A 21,081-nucleotide genomic window follows, 5' to 3' on the forward strand; every position below is an offset into this window, starting at 1 on the left:
TCATACTGGAATTTAATATAAGACAAATACTAGCAATAGAAAACAATCCAACCAACATCCTAACTTCAAAAGAGCCGACTTTAACAAACTCAGAGAGAACCTAGGAAAGATCCCATGGATTAAAATCCTAAAGGGAAAAACAACCCAAGAAGCATGGGAAACCCTGAAAAATGTGATCACAAAAGCCCAGACCACCACAATACCACTGAGAAAGAAAAACAAGAAATCCAAGAAGAAACCAGCATGGCTGCACAAAGATCTTTCTAAGAAATTAAAAGACGCAAAGGACAAATACAAAAAATGGAAAGAGGGGCACATAACCAAGAGCAATAATCAGCAAAAAGCCAGGACATGCAAAGAAGAAGTCAGGAAAGCAAAGGCCTAGAATGAACAAAGACTCGCAACAGAAATCAAGGATAACAAAAAAAGTTTCTTCCAACATATTAACAAGAAAAAACTCAAGGAAACTGTAGGCCCACTAAAGAGAGAAGATGGCAAGGAAATTACAAGCAACAGGGAGAAAGCAGAGCATCAGTCATCACACAAAAAGAAACCATAGCCCAACACACCCCAAAAAAACCCTGCAAAAGACATAATAGAAACAAAAATCAAAATAAGCAAGAAAATGGTAAGAGAACATCTATCCCCCTTGACAAATATAGATCACTAGGACCCAACAAATTACATCCCGGAGCTGGCAAATATTATCTCAGAATCATTGCACCACATCTTTCACAAATCCTGGAGCACCGGGGAAGTACCAGAGGATTGGAAAAGGGCTGATGTGATCCCCATCTTCAAGAAAGGGGAAAAAAAACAGACTCAGGAAACTACAGAACAATCAATTTAATATCAACACCTGGGAAGATCCTAGAAAAGATAATCAAAAAACAAATCTGCAAACAATTAGCAGCCAGCATAGGTTTGTTAAAAACAGAACATGCCAACCTAATCTCATCTCATTCTTTGATAAAGTGACCAAACCAGTAGACCAGCGAAACACAGTGGACGTAGTATACCTAGATTTCAATAAGGCATTTGCCAAAGTGGATCACAACCTACTCCTCAGTAAGCTAGAAAAAGGTGGAAGAGATAACATCACCAACAAACGGATCTGTAACTGCTGACAAACCATACTGAACGAGTAGTCCTCAACGGCACTACATCCACATGGAGAGAAGTAAGCAGTGGAGTACCACAAGGTTCCATCTTAGGCCCAGTACTCTTCAACATCTTCATTAACAACTTAGATGAGGGAATAGAAGGGAATTCATCAAATTTGCAGATGACACCAAACTGTCAGGAGTAGCCAACACTTCAGAAGACAAACTCAGGATCCAAAAAGATCTTGACCAGTGGTTCTCAACCTATGGGTCGGGACCCCATTTGGGGTTGAATGACCATTTCACGGGGGTTGCCAAACAACGCAGTCCGCCATTTCCCCCCCCCCCTTTCCTTAGCTGTGCTACTCCCTTTTATTCTATTGGCTTTTGAAAGCCAATAGAATAGACTCTCTTGAATAGAGTCTAATTCTATTGGCTTTCAAAAGCCATAGGAATTGTCCAGGCTGTCTCTGCCCTGCTGAGCCCACCAACAGTCCCATTCTGCAAATGGTGCTGCACCAGTTGAGTAGTCCTCGACTTATGACCGGTTGAGTAGTCCTTGACTTATGACCGGTTGGGGATCGCGGCATTAAAAAGGTTGAGAACCACTGATCTTGACAAACTTGAACAATGGGCCCCATCCAACAAAATGAGTTTCAATGTGGAGAAAAGCAAAGTCTTACACTTAGGCAGGAAAAACCAAAGGAACAAATACAGATTAGGTGAGACCTAGCTTAAAAACTAACTGTGAGAGGGACCTTGGAGTCCTAGTGGACATCACTTAACTATGAACCAGCAGTGTGCAGCAGCAATCAAAAAAAGGTAATACAATCTTGGATTGTATAAACAGAGGCATAGAATCAAGATCACACAAAGTATTAGTACTGCTTTATAAAGCCCTAGTAAGACTACACCTTGAATACTGCAGCCAATTTTGGTCACCTTATCACAAAAAAGATGTTGAGAGTTGTGAAAAATTTCAGAGAAGAGCAATTAAGATGATCAAAGGCCTGGAGACAAAAACATACGAAGAACAGCTGCAGAACTTGGGTTTGACTAAAGAAAAGAAGAAATAGGGGAGATATGATAGCAAGAGTTTCTTGCATTTTCTGGATGTGCAATCTTCTTTAGCTCTATGTGGCACTGCACTGTAATATTTTATTGGTTTCTAAGACTTTCTTATATAGGGACCCCAAATAGGATTTGCCTGTCATTACTAATGTTTTGCTCAGACAATAATACTGGTTTGTAACGTTATAGGTCAACTGGCATCAATTTGTCTAGGAATCAGTCTAAAATAAATGCATCTTCATTTTCCATTATATACAACATAGCATTCCTTAACCAGACTGCTGCAAGAGAACATTACAATTTCAAACATTAACCTTCCTCAAGTAGAAATTCAAACATCGTTTTGATAACGTTTTTTGTTCTCAATCCTTCTTTGGCATGATGCAGTACCTTATCATATGGGAGGTAAACATTAATCACCCCATACACATAATAGACAAAAACCATGTAGATCCAATTATTTATCTGAAATTGTGGTTTTTAATCTGCCTTTACATAAATATACTCCCTTCCCCTCTGCTGGTACCTGACCTGGCAGGTACGCCAGGTTTCCTATTTTAGTGTTTCAAGAAATTTAGGAACAAGACAAAAGTGTGCACAATGAATATGTACCAAGGTATGCAATATTAGAAGATTCTCAGTCTGGACTCTACACAATTGCATAACGTTATATTTGGATGTACAGCTGATTATCAGGAAAAAAAATAGAGCTAAAATAACCTGCAGTACATATTGGCATCAAGTTTGGCAGAGATAGAAGCAAGTTCCTAAATAGGCAGAAAAGTGTTTTCCACCAAAAATCAAACCTTTAAAATGTCACTGTCTATTCTTCAAAATAAGCAATCAGAACATCTAAAAAAAAATAAAACAACTTTTAATATAAAGAAGAAGAAAATGGATCCTTAATATTGCTTCAATTCTTCAGAATCATTATCTTACCTTCAAGTCAAGATGAACTACATTATTTTGATGTAAAAAGGAAACTCCTTCTAAAATCTGCCTCATGAGATGCTTAACATCTTTTTCCTTGAAGGCATCTTCTCTTTCAGCTACACACTGGTCAAAGATTTCTCCACCAGCAGCACTAAGAATAAGGATATTTGTTTTTAAATTTCCAATTATTATTAATAATATATCTCATCTATATATTAAAAATTATGCTTAAGATAATGTTAATAAGTTAAAGCATTTTAATTACAATTCAAATAAAAATACATCCATGGGAATCAAATCAGTTAACAGATTAGACCAAATTCAAAGGCAAGTCAATTTCAACATCAGCACTGAATGAAATATATATTTGCCTGCCAGCAAATGTAGAATTAACCAAACCTCCTTTGGAAGGAAGTTTAAAGTTTTATAGCAACCATTTTATTTAAGTAATATGTATCATTGTTTAGGTTCTTAGATTATAGAGTGTTTACACTTCAGTTTAGTAAGAGGGAACTCAGCTATTATATTTGAGATTTTTTGATATAAAAATGGAAGAATAAAAATGAAAAATGAACTTATACTAAAAATGAACTTTTTTAGTTGTTAACAATCTATGCATGGATTGTCCTTAGAAAAGAAGTATAAAGGTTGTGCCAGAGAAACACTTTGCAATATCTCATTAAGCAATATTTATTTCAAAAATCCTCATAAACCAAATATCCTATTTTCAAGTTTAAATCACGTATCCCTAATCTTTAAAAAGACAATTGGTCTGAAAATAAAAATTAAGCAAATAATCAGTTTCGTTAAATCCTTCCATAGTTAAAATAATATATCTAGACCAGATCAGTAAGTTTTCTTTATAACAAGCAGTGGCTATGCTATGCTGCATTAATCTTTTTCTTTCCCTTTGTATAAGGTGCTACAGAGAGTGCTTTTTCTAAAAATAATTAATTAATATACTTCTTCCTTCTAGAGAAGCTCAGGATGGGCTTATAATCAATAAAAAGAAATATTATCCACCAGTGGAACTACAGGCCTCTCTGAGTAATCTTAATCTACTGAATAGTGTTGGGGGGGGCAACATTTTAAATACTTGAGCCCAATCCTACCACGAACTTTAAATTGGGTCTGGCAGATCATAGACTGATTATACCTGAGTTTTTAAATGTACAGTTTTGATTTATTGTTTTAATGTTTTATGTGGTACTTTAATTCCTTGACTATAAGCTGCCTAGAAATGCCTCAGTGAAATGGGCGACACAGATGTCAACAGAAGTCAAATGATAGATAGATAGATAGATAGATAGATAGATAGATAGATAGATAGATAGATAGATAGATAGATATTAAATGCAGTATGTTCGTGTTAGGTGTTATGTGATCATTTACCTTCTTCACTTAACATCATGTTAACACTTCACTTTATTTAATTTTAACTGAGTTGTGCATATAGAGTCATATCTAGAATCAGCTATTGAGGCTATGTATAAATTAAGGAAGATGATTTTGAAGTAGAGTCCCAAGATCTACAGTATTGACTAGATAAAAGGAACTGAAGCATTTTTTGGGTCACAAATGAAGCAACATTCAGAAGAGGCAAATGCCTCCCTAATTTACTAAATAGAAGGAAGAGGAAGCTTTATTAGACCTTCAAGTTTCTGTTATTATAGAAATAGTTTTAGCCTTCTAGTGGAATTGATTTCCTGGTCTGCTCTACCTAATGGGGTCAAAAGGCCACCAAGTGAAGCAATTCTCAGAGCAGTTTTCTTTCAGAGGGTTCATGAGAACAAATAAACATTTTAAAAAATCCTAATTTCAATTTTTAATATGATATAGATATCAATATAAAACTAAAACTCCCATAGTCATGACCTCTAGCTGGGTTAAACAGTGTACCCTAGGACAACAATTTTTGAACCAAAGATTTTGGAGACATTTACAGAATGTCTCCAAAATCTAGGACCCAAGATTCCCAAGGGAATGACATTAAGAAAAGTTGTGGCTGCTTCAGTGTTACTGGCTCCTTCTAAGCTGCTGCTGCAATCATGTGATCATCATTTTATACATTCCATGACAGTTTCTGAGCCAGTCTTACCATTCCCTCACCCATCAGTAACTATTTATCTGCCAGCTGGAAAAGGAAGGGAAAAGGGAGGAGAAGTAAGGGGGAAGAAACCTCTGAATAATGTCTACAGAGATTCTCAATCATCCAGGTCATAGTTGTCTCAAATGTGCCTTTTCAAAAAGCATCTAGACTGTTTTTCCTTGAGGAAGAAGAAGACGCTGTTTCACTTCTCATCCAAGAAGCTTCATTCTTTCTCAAGGAAAAGCAATCCAGTTGCCTTTGAAAAAGCACCTTTGAGAACCCCTGCATACTCTTTCCATCCATGCCATCTTCTGCATGCTTCCACTTGTGCTGGCCCCATATGCCTTCCCCAATCTGCACCACCTCCCATGTGTCTTCTCCAACCCATACTGTCAGAATCCAATCATATTTCATCTTTAATTATCAAATATAGAAACTCCCAATTCTGCCTTCTTTGGATTCTGCCATAAGAGGGAGAGAAGGGGGAGAACAAAGGGGCTTTATGGCCCTCACTTCCTTCAGTAGACTTCAAAGAGCTGAATGCTGAATGTGTGTTTATTGTAACCTATTGTAACCTCAAAGCGTTAACACCAGAGAACATTAGCATTAACAAAGAAGAGTATTTGCCTTTCATGTAGTTATCTGAAGTCTCCATCCAGACAGAAGAAAGAAGAAACGGGGTGGAATTGTGATACTTGAAACTATCACTGGGAAGGGGGGTTGATTGGGTGGGACTACTGGGGAACCCCTTAAAACCTTGAATGGGAGAGCTTGGACCCCAAGTCCTGTCTAGCATGCCTGCAACCATTTTCTCTTAATAAAGGATTCCTGTTGGAAGAACTATTCCAAGTCTTCTTAAGATGCAAAGTGGGGTGGGTCCTTACATTAGACAGGACTTGCAAAATTAATCCACCTGGAAGGTAGACCCTTGCCGGGGGATTTTGCAAAAATTTACCATGTCAGACAACGAAGCAAGAGAGGGAGAAAACTCCCTGGAAAGAGAGCCGCTGACCCAGTTGGAACCTTGCCAGATGTTGGGATCCGAGAGGCCAGATTTCTCAGAAGAAGAAGTGGTGGAGACACAGGACCACAAGCCTCACTGGTCGATGGGCGTTGGAAAGAAAAGCGAGTGGGGAAAGGAATCAAGAAAAGTGACCCTGAGACGGGGGACCAAGCAACCAGAATGGAAGCAGGAGATGGAGAAATCCCTGCACGCAAGTGAAGAGGGAGGAAGCTGTATGCCGTACTCAGACTGGATCCTAGAGAAAGCTATTGACCTGATGAAGAGAACTCTCAGCTCCCTAGGAGAGGAGATTCCTGAGCCCTACGCCCGCCCCAGTTCCTGGAGCCACAAAGTGAGAGACACCGGGGGGGACGTGGAACCTGCAACCCCAAGGACATTTACTGATCCAGGAGCTCCCACCCCCTACCGGACCCAAGATGGAAATCTGGACGGAAGACACTACCACCCACAATGGAGGCACCGATCCATTCCAAGACGTCCACCGTTGGAGGTGAAATTCAAAGGGGAGCCAACACGCTTGGGGTTTTTCCTAACCCAAGTCCTCAGCTACATGGAGGAATATGGGCAGGACATCCCCAGCGACAAAGCCCGCATCCGGATCGTGCAATCTGCCCTGGATGGACCAGCTGCAGATTGGGTGGTGAACCTGCATGACTCCAATGCCCCAGAACTCAGTAACTTCAACCGTTTCATGTCCTCGTTGAGAAGACGATTTGAAGACCCCCTGGCTGATCGCAAAGCCCGTGAAAGAATAACAACGATGAGGCAGGGCAAACGCCCAGTGGCTGAGTATACACAAGAATTCCGAGCCATTGCCAGCAAACTGAATTGGCCAGAAGACATCCTCCTTGGCCGTTTCAAAGACGGACTAAACTATGATCTATATGATGCTTGCCTGCCCCGAGGAGACCCACATCGACTTGAGGAATGGTACGTCTTGGCAGAGGAAGCAGAGATCGACATATTGAAGAGGCATCGCCGAGGAAAACAATGGAGCCGCCCCCCGCCTGAGCTGACACACCAACCGGTGAAATCATCGGATACAGCCAAGAAGCAGATGGGGTGTTTCAAGTGCGGAAGAGAAGGACATCGAGCTGTAGAATGCCGCTCAAAGGCCCCCCAGCACAACCCAGACAGATCCCCAATCAACAAACCCAGAGGGTATTCAGCTAAGCCAAAAGAAACAGCCATGAAAATGATGGAAATTGCAGAAAACCCCACCTCTGCTCACCAAGGGGAAAGAACTCCAGCCTACACCACAGGGACGGTGGATGCCTCAGATGACAGCTCGGAAGGCGAACCCCTGGTAAGTGGACGCATCACACCCATCTTCAAACAGTGACTATATTAATCCCCCCCATGCCCGAAGCTGTGAAGGTGAAAGCCTTAATAGACTCTGGCTGCACCCGCTGCCTCATTAGCCCAACACTAGTGGGGAATCTGGGCATCCCATCCAGGAGACTGGAACAACCAATCTCATTGGGCCAGCTAGATGGCCAGCTAGATGGATCCATAGCAGGGGGGGTGCCAGCTACCCTAGCCACTCTGCCAATACACCTCTCCCTGGGCAACCATGAAGAGGACTTAACGTTTGTGGTGACCCCAGGTATGGAATGCCCAATGATTCTAGGGATGGAATGGTTGAAAAAATGGAACCCCTGGGTAAATTGGAGGACGACAGAAATCAATTCCCGAAGGGGGACCCTATGGACTTAAAACCCCAAGGGAGGCTACCAGAATCAAGAATAGAAAAAGCATCCATAGGAGAGGAAAAAGATTAACAGAAATACCAGAGGAATATAGAGACCTTGCTGAAGTCTTCAGTGAGGAGAGGGCGAATGAGCTTCCCCCCCACCGACCCACAGACTGTACCATTGAATTCAAGCCTGGGGCAAAACTCCCGAAGCCCAGATTATACTCCATGAGCCCAAAGGAGAAGGAGGAAATGGAAAGATTTATAAAAAAAAACCTGGAGAGAGGTTTCATTGAGCCAGCCAAGCCTAAAGTGGCTGCCCCGGTCCTTTTTAGAGAGAAGAAGGATGGCTCTTTACGTTTATGCGTGGATTATAGGGCCCTGAATACAATCAGTGAAAGCAACCTATACCGCTGCCCCTCATGAAAGACATGCTGTCACACCTATCGAAAGGGAAAAAATTTTCTAAACTAGACCTAAGGGAAGCTTACTATCGCGTGAGAATTAAGGAAGGGGATGAATGGAAGACTGCATTTAACTGCCCCATGGGGTGCTATCAATCAAGTCTTGCCATTTGGATTCAAGGGGGCCCTGCAGTCTTTATGCAATTAATCAATGACGTTCTAAGGGAGCACTGTTTAAGGGGCGGGTCCTTGTTACTTGGACGACATTCTTATCTTTACCGAAACAAAAGAAGAACACGTCAAACTTGTCAGAGCGGTTTTAAAGAAGCTGCGAGCCGCCCACCTATATGCCAAACTCTCAAAATGCGAATTCCACCAGGAAAGGATAGACTACCTAGGCGATCGCATATCCCCACAGGGCATTGAAATGGACCCAGAGAAGGTCAAAGCAGTACTAAATTGGGCACCACCCCGCACAAGAAAGCAACTACAAAGTTTCCTGGGCTTTGCAAATTTTTACCGCCAATTCATCCCTCATTTGCACAGATAGCCTTGCCCCTCACTAACTTACTAAAAACGAAGGGAACATCCTCAGTAAAACCTAGCCAGCCACTAACATGGACAATGGAGTGCCAAGCAGCGTTTGAGAGACTAAAGAGACTTTTTTCTGCCAAACCAGTACTAAGGCACCCAGATATGGACAAGCCCTTCATAATACAGGCAGATGCAAGTGATGTGGCAGTGGGGGCTGTGCTATTACAAGAAAATAATGATGCAGTATTTCAACCCTGTGCATATACATCCAAGAAACTCACGGACACAGAACAGTGCTGGCCTGTATGGGAGAAGGAGCTTATGGGATACGTTGGGCATTACTCACGTGGCGACAGCTTCCTGAAGACAACAAAATCCCGTCCAGGTCGTGCGACGGATCACAAAAATTTGGAAGCACCTGAAATATTCCAGGAAACTCAATCCAAACAAGCCGCTGTGGTCCAGCAGTTCACAATTCCAATTAAGCTCAAACATTTAACCAGGAGAAACGAACTTCCTGGCAGATGCCCTATCGGCCAATGCCCAATATAACAGCGCACGAAACCACGACTGTAAGACAATAATGGCAGAGTGGGGGGGCACAACTGGCAGCACAGTAACACAAGAACAAGCCAAAATTAAAACCACAACTGGACAGCCAAAACTGGAATGAATTCCAGAAACAGTTGAAACAATCATTGTTCCAGAAAAACAAAAATGTGTGCACACTGAGAGACGGGTTGCCTTGGATAGGGGAAAAGTTATATATACCAACACCTCAAAGAGTAATTTTCATGCACCTTTGCCATGACACAAAATCAGCAGGGCATTTTGGATTTGTAAAAACTTTACATTTAATTAAACGGCAATTTTGGTGACCATCCATGAAAAAGGACATTGAAAGTTATATAGCCAGTTGTCCAAAATGTGCCACGGCAAAGAGGTTGCAAGGGAAAGTGCCAGGACTATTGCAAACAGTGGCAAGTCCCTCAGCCCCCTGGAGAGAAATAGCCATGGATTTTATAGTGGAATTGCCAGAAAGCAATGGGAATACTGTGGTCTGGACGGTCACGGACTTGTTTTCCAAACAGGTGCACTGTATCCCTTGCCAAAAGATTCCCACTGCAAAAGCCTTAGCAAAACTTTTCATCCAACACATTTACAGATTGCATGGGGCACCCCAACGCATCATCTCTGACAGGGGGGTGCAATTTACGTCTGCATTTTGGAAGGAATTTTTATCCCTCTTAGGAACCACTCAGGGACTGACATCTAGCCACCACCCTCAAGGAAATGGGGGGGCTGAAAAAATGAACTCAGTACTTAAGCAATATGTAAGATGTTTTCTTAGTTTCCAGCAGACCGAGTGGGCGGACTTACTCCCTTTTGCAGAAGTTGCCTACAATAATGCAGTCCACTCCAGCACAGGTTACACTCCTTTTCAAATAGCCACCGGTCAAAGTTTCAACCCCATGCCAGAATTAACCCCAAACGAACCAACGATACCCTCGCTGAAAGAATGGATGGAAAAATTACAAAACACCTGGCCAATAGTCAGAAAAGCACTAGATGAAGCTAGGCAGGCTTACAAAACACAAGCCGATAAAAAAAGGGTTGAGCCTACACCATTCATTATAGGAGAGATGGTGTACTTATCTACAAAATACATAAAGTCCCTACAGCCCTGTAAAAAACTTGGACCAAAATACATAGGACCTTTTCCAATCAAAAGAATCATAAATCCAGTAACAGTAGAATTAGAATTACCCAAAAATCTCAGGCAAATACACCCAATTTTTTATTGCAGCTTGCTGAAAAGGGAGCATCAGTCACCTCTACGGCCAAAAATCCCCCCCCCCACCACCTCCAATCATGGTGGAGGGTGAACAACACTTCGAAATAAAGGAAGTCCTTGACTCTAGGAGATATCATGGAGCAACTCAGTACCTAGTTGCCTGGAAACACCTCCCTGCCTCACAAAAAGAGTGGGTCCATAAACGTCATGTCAGAGCCCCGAAACTATTGAAGAAGTTTCACACAGAGTATCCTAACAAGCCTAACTAACTTTTATACCTGTTTTGTTTTCTTGCAGGTGGATCTCTCTTATTGTTAAGAGGGGCCGGATGTCAGAATCCAATCATATTTCATCTTTAATTATCAAATATAGAAACTCCCAATTCTGCCTTCTTTGGATTCTGCCATAAGAGGGAGAGAAGGGGGAGAACAAAGGGGCTTTATGGCCCTCACTTCCTTCAGTAGACTTCAAAGAGCTGAATGCTGAATGTGTGTTTATTGTAACCTATTGTAACCTCAAAGCGTTAACACCAGAGAACATTAGCATTAACAAAGAAGAGTATTTGCCTTTCATGTAGTTATCTGAAGTCTCCATCCAGACGGAAGAAAGAAGAATTGTGATACTTGAAACTATCACTGGAAGGGGGGTTGATTGGGTGGGACTACTGGGGAACCCCTTAAAACCTTGAATGGGAGAGCTTGGACCCAAAGTCCTGTCTAGCATGCCTGCAACCATTTTCTCTTAATAAAGGATTCCTGTTGGAAGAACTATTCCAAGAGTTCTGTCTTCTTAAGATGCAAAGTGGGGTGGGTCCTTACACATACAGCATTTCTTGGGCATCCCCATCCAATTTCCCTGACTGCACTATTATCCGCATGCCTTTCCTGATTCATGTACACCTCTTGTGCACTCCCATGTGCACTCCCAAGCCACACAATCTAGTAAAAATAGCCCTGATATTTTCAAGACTATTCCAGATTGATTTAGTCAGCTATCTATTGAGTCAATCTTTTAAAAAGATTGAACAGGGTGGGTTTACATTAGAAGACTCTTGTTCTATCTTAAGGACTTATCATTAAATACAAAGATGTAGAACCAAGTCTCAGATGGATTTGTTTCCTGGTAAAACCCAAAGATTTCCAACAAAGTACTTGTGCAGGAACAACAATGTTAAAGCAAGGATGGATGCTCACTTAATAACTTCTTACTGTTGATTCAGCAGGCCACTGTCTTTCATAGCAATATATGATTAATACTGTATACTAAAGCAAATCCAGTATCTTGACAGCCTTGCAGCCCCCCTCCAACATCTTTTATGCTGCTTTTTAGTAATGATCAACTAGCAATGGCAAGTTCCTTATATTATCTGTAACAACTAAAGCAGGACTCTCATGAAGTCAGGGAGAGTAAAGGCATCTTGCAAGAGTGGCTTTGGTATGACATATAATCAAAGAATCAGGGAGACCACTATAAATGTCAACTATGTCTCAATCAACAATGAACCTGCCATAACTACCTTTTCTTGATGAAGCTATTGGTAGGTTCCATATCACATCCTTATGATGATACTGTAAACATGTATATTTGTATTTTTCTTCATAATTCTATGAAACAACTCTTAGCTGCAGGGAATGCTAGTAGAAAATTGATATAGACACCATATGACTAATCTAGGGAATCATTAATTTAAAACATCTAGATTTAAATGCAAAATGAAGTCAGCTACTATATTTTTAAAGACAACTACACTTATTAATGTAATAATACTTTGTGCTGTTGTTTCATATTCAAGAATCAGTTTGGTCTATTAGTTAAGGCACCAGGCTAGAAAGCAGGAGTTCAAGTCCTGCCTTAGCCATGAAATCAGCCATGTGAATTTGGGTTAGTCACTCTCTCTCAGCCCAACTCACTTCATAGGGTTGTTGTTGTGGGGACAATAGGAGGAGGAAGGTGTGTTGGGTATGTTCACCATCTTGAGTTATTTTTCAAAATAATAAATAATAATTTCAGCCACAATCTGAGCAGCAGGGAAAGAAAGCATAAATCAGTTTCAGATGCAACCAAGTTGCACAATGCATTTGTATATATATTAATCATGGAGTTTTATAATCCACAAGAAAAAACAAAATGTAAGTTCAGCAATCCCAGAAGACAATTGGAATGATTTCTTTTTACTGGATTCACAAAGATATGGTTAAATGTACTAAAGAAATCTGTAACAAGGATCACCAATCATATATATGAACTATAAAGAAAGATTGGAATAGAAAGTTGGCATAAAATAGGACAGGTTGTTACAAATCCTTGGCTTATGATCATTTGTTTAACAGTGATTAGAGGTAATGACTCCTCGGTAAAAGTGACTTACGGTCCATCCTCAATGTTACGACTGTTGCACTACCCTGAGATCAACTAGCTTAAATTTATGACAGTTGCAATATCCCAGGATCATGTGATCACTATTGGTGACTTTCCAACTGGCTTTCCAGCCAGTCAATTGAAAAAGTCAGATTCACTTAACGACTGTGTGATTTACTTAATGATTACAGTAAAAATGGCTGTACAATTGAGTCTCGTTGTGTGATGAATCACTTAATAATTGCACTGTTTAACAACTGAAATTTAAGTACCAATTATGTCATATGTCAAGGATTACCTGTATTGTAGTTCGAGTTTTTTTTTGGATTTGCTGATAACTAGAAAAATGAAATTGTTTACATTTAATAAAGTGTTTTAATCCTTACCACAATAATTATTTTAAACATCCTAACTGTAGCATTCAAACTAGCTTTGCCTCCCAATGTATTATTACTCCAAGTAAGGAGGTTTGGTGAATTGCCTTTTAAAAAAGAAATTATTTCTTCTTCATTACTTTGGTCTTTTATTTATAGCCAATATCAGGATTTTATATATATATATAAAATTTACAGCAGTCTTGGTCATCATCCAGAAAGAAAAAGCATAAAACTAAACAGTATATAGGACACACGGGAAAAAAAGGAGAGAAAAAAGGGAATCTCCCTCTTTACAGCAATCAGTTAGCTAATTAATTCTAATATTTTAGAGTTCTGGGCTTTTTGCTGATAATTGGATTGGAAAAGATTTGTTTATTTAATTTGCCTACTGTTAACAGATGTGTTGTAAAATGAAGAGTGTTACATTTTTTAATAAGAAGATGAAGAGATTATGAAATTGTTTTTGTCATGATGAGGGTGGGAAATCGCATTTTTGAGGATGCACACACACATTAAAAAAAACTTGATTCCCTTTCTTCTTATTAGCTTGTATTTATATTTTATTGTTCTATCTAAATCTTTTAATAAAAATATTATAAAAAAAGGAATTCAAGTCATTTATCTGGGGCACTTTGCTTTTGCTACCGTATTAGTAAACTCCAATCTTTTTGGCATAATTTTATGTTACAAAGCTGAAACCTTATTCTATACTTTCATATGATCATCTCTCATGTTCTTTGTTCTTGGCTTGTTCACTGCTTGGATGTGGTTCAGAGCTCCAGAGATAAGCAGAATAAAATCAAAATAAATTAGAGGGAAACTGAAATTATTTCATCAAGAGTATATTAAAGTCCAAACATACTATACTAAAGCATACAAAAGTATTACTTACTATTCCAAAACCAAAATAATTTCTGTTGGCGTCTCATATACTTCATGCAAGTTAATAACCCATCGATTGCATTGTGCTAATTCCAGGACTGCAATCTCATGAATTATGTCCATTCGACAGTCTTGGCCTTTTCTTCTTTTCCTCATGAACTTTGCCGCAAACTCTTTTTCAGTCTCTTTGTTTATACATTTTCTTACTACTGCAAATTTCCCCCTACAATTGAAGAAAAGGAGAAGAGATAAATTGGATGCACATTTAAAGTATAATCAGTCCACCAGATACTCCTAATTAATGAACTTTAAAAGATCTTTTGGGGAGGAATTAATTGAGAAACACAGAAGGATTGTTGGGATGACAATGTTAGTACCTTTCTTGAATATTGTGATTGAGAGAAATTAAAATGCACAATTGTTAATTTTTTCTTCAAATAACATAATAAAAGCCTTAATCTGTCTGTCTATAAGTTGAAAACACATAGAAAAATATCTGGACTGGAAAGCTATTTTGTGTGTCATTTGTTTTCATGTGTTTGAATGTCATGTCATGTAATGTGACTGTAAAAACAAAAGAGGTAAAAACAAAACTTTAATCTAAAGAGCTTAATTGGCAAAATTAATTCTTGCAATAACTTTATGTATGTATTTTTAATTATTTTAACAAAAATGCCCAAATCACATTATCTACTTTAATTTTGAAAAAATTATCTGGAAATGGTCTGGTAGTGAAAAGTAATTGTTGGGGAGCATATGAGGCCTATAATTTGCCCATCCTTGAGCTAAACATTAGGTTTAATAAATAGGGGGCAATTATAATCCCTGTTTCTATTCAAAGATGGAAGCAACAGCTAGCATCAGTATCTTAAATATTTCATTTTTTTATGTCTTCCTTGTGAAAACAATTTTATAACTTCTTTGGTGACAAAGATTTGCTGGGCAGGACTATATCTATGAAGGCAAAGAATAATTCAACTAAAGTTACTGTTACCATGGAACAGACAAGTTATTTGCAAACATTTTTCTCTTATAATAGGATAATTACAATTTGTTTGCTATATATTTTTACTACAAATTCATATAGTGTCCATAAAACCAACTCTTAATTTATAAAATGAATATTTGAAAGAGTTGAAAAATAATTAAGAGTAGGCTATCAGTTTAGTACAGTACAAAATCAGAAGATTAAATCATAGTTTCTCATATTGTCCACTAATTTCAGACAGTAATTCATAACTCTTTTTCAAATCATTTTCTTCTAAATATAATTTTAGTAAACATAAAAAGTACATTACAATTAATGCTTTTTTAATGTTTGTATTTTTCCATGTATGCTAAATAGGTAAATATACTTGTATTTTGTGATGGAGTATATTGTTTTTTTAAAAAAAAAATATCTAAAGAGAACTATATGCTGAGAAGAAACCCATACAGTACTAAACAAAGAAATAAAGATCCCCATCACCAATGGGATTTTTCTGAATTCTATTAAATAAAACAAAAGCTCAAAAAACAAAATAAAAGAAATTTCCCACATTTAAATTAAATGTAGAAATATATATTTTTCTTTGATTATTGAAATTATGTAACTTTTTCTCATTTCATCATTGTGATTTTTTTTGACCACCTAGTTAAACATAAACCATGCAGAAATCATATTATCATAATGAAAAGGGTTATCTATTTCCTTGATAACAATCAGTACTAAGATGTTAACACTATTTTTGCTTTATAAATTACAGATGTTCCAACTACTATGTACCAGTCCAGAATGGATTGCATAGAATGAATGAGCTTCTAACAATATTAAATGTTGTTATTCTTGGACGTAGCTGACTATAGACCCTGGAGAAGATTTTCCGTCCCCAGGGTCCGGAATTCTTTCGCTAGCAGGCCCTTCTGGGCTGAATGCCACTCTGGAGGGGTGGCCACTGAGGAGTGAACCTTTGAGGAAGGGGAGCCGGCAGTAGCCGGCTCTCTGAACTCAAAACAGCCCCTGGAACTGGAAAAAGAAGGGTGGAGTGCTTCTGCGATTGCTGCCATCACCAGCTGATCGTTGGAGACAGAAGACAGCTGATTGAGAATAAGCAACTGCTCCGGGTGAGATAACTTCAATATTTATGGCAAACTGGACCTTTTGAAATAAATTGCCTGCCTTTGAGCTGAAGCTGGAAGCTCGAGGGAGGGAGAAGGGGTCTTTGATTCCCCCCTCCCCCAAAGTGGCAGTTTAAGCTTTATTATAAAATTTTTGAACTTTTTTTCAATGGAATTAAAGTAGAAGATCTTACTATATTTTATTATGGATGGAAAAGCAAGATTGCTATGATATATATTCTTTTTTTCGGAAGAAGCCAGCTCAATTGCCTTGCTACGGAACTTTAGCTTGCTGTTTCACTTTTTAAAACTTTTTTTTTCTCCCTATTCAAACAACGGGGAAAGAAACAGCATCCCCTGGTAGTTATATTTTATCTTCTTTTTTTTTTTCTTGGATACACAGTTGCAAAGTTTGGCACAATGCCCAGACACTTGGCTGTGTGCCCAGACATTCTTATCTTTTAGAGACCTTCAAGAGAGAACTTTGGTTTTTTTTTTTTTTTTGGTTTTTTTTTTTTTTTTGGCCTAGTGTCTGGCTTTTTGCTATCTGTGACTGGTTGTATTTCTGTAGTAAGGAAACTACACAAGAAGATCTTGCAAAGCTGCAATTCAGCCCCTAAACTTTTGCAGAAAATTGAGAAATTTGGAGAAGTGGCTGGACTGAAAATAAATAGGGAAAAAACCAAAGTGTTAACAAAAAATTTAACTGATAAACAGAAAACTCAATTCATCAAAAAGGCAAATCTTCAAATAGTTAAAATAGTTAAATATTTAGGTATCTATCTTATGGCGAAATATACATTACTAAAAGGAGATAATTATGAGAGAATAATAAAACAAATAAAAATCAGCTTGGAAAAATGGGAAAATCTCCAACTATCTTTGCTAGCAAACTATCTTTTAACAGCAACTGTTAAAATGAACATTTTACCAAAGCTAATTTTTTTTTTATTTCAAACAGTTCCTGTACAGCTGGGTAACAAATTTTTTGACGATTTAAACACAATGATATTAAGATTTATATGGCAAAGAAAGAAAGAATTAAATGTAAACTTCTACAAGACTCGAAAGATAGAGGGGGTTTTGGACTTCCGGATTGGAGACTTTATTATCAAGCAGCTATTTTGCTTTGGCTTAAAGAATGGATTACTCTGAGAAATAAGCGAATTCTCTATTTAAAGCAGTGTTTCTCAACCTTGACAATTTTAAGGCATGTGGACTTCAACTCCCAGAATTCCACAGCCAGCATGCCTTAAAATTGTCAAGGTTGAGAAACACTGATTTAGAGGGTTATGACCTTCAACTAGGCTAGCATGCCTTTTTATGGTACGAGAAAGCTAAAATACATAACTACTTTCAAAACCATGCTATGAGAAATGTTTTACTTTCTGAATGGGAGAAAGTTAGACACAAAATGTATATGAAAATCCCTGAGTGGCTTTCAACGATGGAAGCATTTGCTTACCCGAATTTGATTAATTATGATAAACTTGTTAGTTATAAAAATATTTTGGACAAGGACGGAAAACTCAAAGACAGGCAAGCCCTTCAACAACAAGGTATTGATTTAACATGGTGGTCCTATTTGCAAATTCAAACAAGATATGAAAAAGACATAAAAATAATTGGATTTTACAAAGAGCTGACTCCACTTGATAAAATACTTTTAAAAACTGATGAACATTTGATTGAGAAGCTTTATAAATAATTAAATTGGAAGATGGAAGAAGAACAAATAAAAGAGACAATGATAGTATGGGCAAAGAATTTTGGATATTCTATAGAATTAAAAGACTGGCAAAAATTGTGGGATAAAAATATTAAACTTACTAAAGCAGTAACATACAAAGAAAATTTATATAAAATGTTTTATAGATGGCATATGACACCAGTTCGCTTAGCGAAAATATTTAAAAACTTATCAGATATGTAAGCAAAAAACGGGTACTTTGGAAATGTAAGCAAAAACCGGTTACTTATTATCATGCATGGTGGACATGTTCTATTGCAAAAAAATATTGGTCTAAGATTCATAGATGGTTAGAAAAGATGGTGAAAATCCAGACAGAATTTAAACCGGAACTATTTCTGTTAGGTATATGAAGACCTAACTATGACAAAGAAAATGATTATTTAATATTACATCTATTAACAGCTGCAAGAATAGTATTTTCCCAATTTTGGAAAAATGAAAACCTACCATCAGACTAGATTATAATTTTGAAAATCCTAGATTGTGCAGAAATGGACAGATTAACGTTAGAGATGAAGGAGAAAGAAGATTCAATCTTTTATAAAACCTGGGGAAAATTTTATCAGTGGGTTGAAACACGTTAGAATAAGAAGAGATTTTAGAGTTTTACTATATTAAGTATTAAGGTTGATGATTGGAAATAGTTGTTATGCTATTTAACTATGTTAATTATTTAAAGGAATATTAGTCTTTTACCAAATGTCAGTTGTAACTATATCGATTTATTCCTATAAATGTCTAGTATTATATAAACAATAATACTTAATATGAAGACCTGGATGACAGCTTATTCGCTCAATTACGTATTTACTGTAGTTATCCACACCCTGTCCCTTTTATCCCGATTTTCTTGTACCCGCACTGACCCTACCGTTTCTCTACCCATATAAAATCTAATAAAATATATATTTTTAAAAAATGTTATTCTTGCTTTAACTCAAGTAGATATGATTTAGCAGCAGCTTCACATAGACCAATTTTTTGATGTACTTTCCCCGCTTATTTTCTCCCTCTTACTTTCTCATCATTTTTTTTTAAAAATATACAAATTCCATAGACAGAAGAATGTCAATCAGAGTGAAGCCATCTAAAAATGTCTCTTGTTTCCCAAAGACCTCCAGACCTGATGACATACATGAGAGAGTTCTTAAACGATAGCAGGGAAGAAGCAAGCTTAACTTCAGGGTGTAGAATGTTCTACAAGAGGGGAACCCACAGCATGGAAAAATAACAATGATAGAGCCAACGGAAGCTATAAAAAGAAAAAAAATGACAAGATACCAGGCCCAGATGGATTACCGGCAAAATTTTACAAATGTCTACAAGACATACTAAATATATGGATAGAAGCCAATATTACTTTAATACCAAAAAAAGACTCAATGACCTAGATAAAGAACTATAGACCAATATCTCTATTAAATGTAAACTATAAAATTTTTGCTTCAATAATAGCAGAAAGATTGAAAAGATTTTTGATTGAATTTATACATCCAGACCAAAAAGGATTCTTAGCAAAGAGACAAATAAAGAACAATATAATAATAATAATACCACCACCACCTCAGGAAGAACAAAACCCTCTAACTAAAGAAATAAAAGAATTGAAACAAAGAATAACTGAGCATCTAGAACAGCACAAAAACAACAGAATAAGGCTGCCTGCATTGAAGCTTCTTCCAAAGAAACAGCTAGCACAAGCATTAAAAGATGCAAATACTGCAATATCAAGTATAAGCACCAATTCACTGCAAGAAACAAACCAACTAATGTACAGCACAGCTGCAGTTATAACTGAATACCTGGGATGCAAAATCAACAAAGAAGAGAAACAAACAAACAGTGCACCAGAAAAATGGAAGGTGAGACTAGAAAATAAGATCAGCAAGTTAAGATCACATGCAAACAAGCTAGAACAGATGAAAGAAAAGAAGCTGAAGAACAAGAAGACCAAAGAATACCTAATCAAGAAATACCACTTAGAAACAAGGAAGATCAAGGAAGCACTGGAAATAATAAAGCAACAAATAACAACTATAGCCAGGAAAATCAGTAGATATGAAGCTCGAATTGCAAACTATAGGCAAAACCTCCAATTTCAATCCAATCAGAAACGTTTCTACCAATCCATCAATGGAGAAACTGCAAGGAATCAGTCAGTACTTGACAAGGAAGAAACAGTGCAATTCTGGAAGCAGATATGGGATAACCCAAAGAAATACAACAAGGATGCAGCTTGGTTAAAAGAGGTGGATACAAATAAAACAGAAGTTGAAATGAAAGAACTAGTAATAACAACAAAAATGGTAGAAAAAAGAGCAAAGAAAATCAAAAATTGGTCAGCACCAGGTGAAGATGAACTGCATGGGTTTTGGTTGAAACATCTAACGGTTATACACCCACTCATTTCCAAGCAGTTCAACAATATACTACAAGGAGGAGAAATTGAAAAGTGGCTAACAACTGGGAAAACCTACCTAATAATGAAAAATCCAGCAAAAGGGGCAACACCAGGTAACTACAGGCCAATTACCTGCTTACCAACAACTTTCAAATTACTAACTGGTGTAGTAGCTGATGCAGTACAACAGCATATAGTTGAAAACAATCTCTTTCCACCTGAGCAGAAAGGAAACTGCCCCAATAGCAGAGGAACAAAAAATCAACTCCTAATAGACAAAATGATCTTGGAAAACTGCAAGAAAAGGAAGACCAACCTGAATGTGGCATGGATTGACTACAAAAAGGCATTTGACTCTCTGCCACATGACTGGATAATCAAGTGCCTAGAAATAACAGGAGTCAGTAGAAACATCAGAAAATTTGTGCAAAGGTCGATGGCACAATGAAAGACACAGTTGCAAATCAATGATGAGAGACTGGGAGAGGTTAATATCAAGAGAGGAATATTTCAAGGAGATTCATTGTCACCATTACTATTTGTTATTGCACTGTTTCCTCTGTCAAC

General features: G+C 37.8%; 1 protein-coding gene across 2 annotated transcripts in view; it reads right to left on the reverse strand.

Moving 5' to 3' along the window:
- STK17A (serine/threonine kinase 17a) overlaps positions 1-21,081 on the reverse strand; it is a 53,478-nt gene that overhangs the window by 11,128 nt on the left and 21,269 nt on the right. For both annotated transcript variants that reach the window (XM_039336691.1, XM_039336692.1), the window contains exons 2-3: positions 14,274-14,486; positions 3,114-3,258 (exon numbers count right to left, since the gene is read on the reverse strand). In XM_039336691.1, the coding sequence (XP_039192625.1) occupies positions 3,114-3,258; positions 14,274-14,486 (358 nt within the window). The remainder of the gene's footprint in view (positions 1-3,113; positions 3,259-14,273; positions 14,487-21,081) is intronic.

The sequence above is a fragment of the Crotalus tigris genome, unplaced genomic scaffold, assembly GCF_016545835.1.
Source record: "Crotalus tigris isolate CLP2741 ecotype Arizona unplaced genomic scaffold, ASM1654583v1 scf7180000017666.379230911805:20528666, whole genome shotgun sequence".
In the NCBI taxonomy this organism is placed as follows: Eukaryota; Metazoa; Chordata; class Lepidosauria; order Squamata; family Viperidae; genus Crotalus; species Crotalus tigris.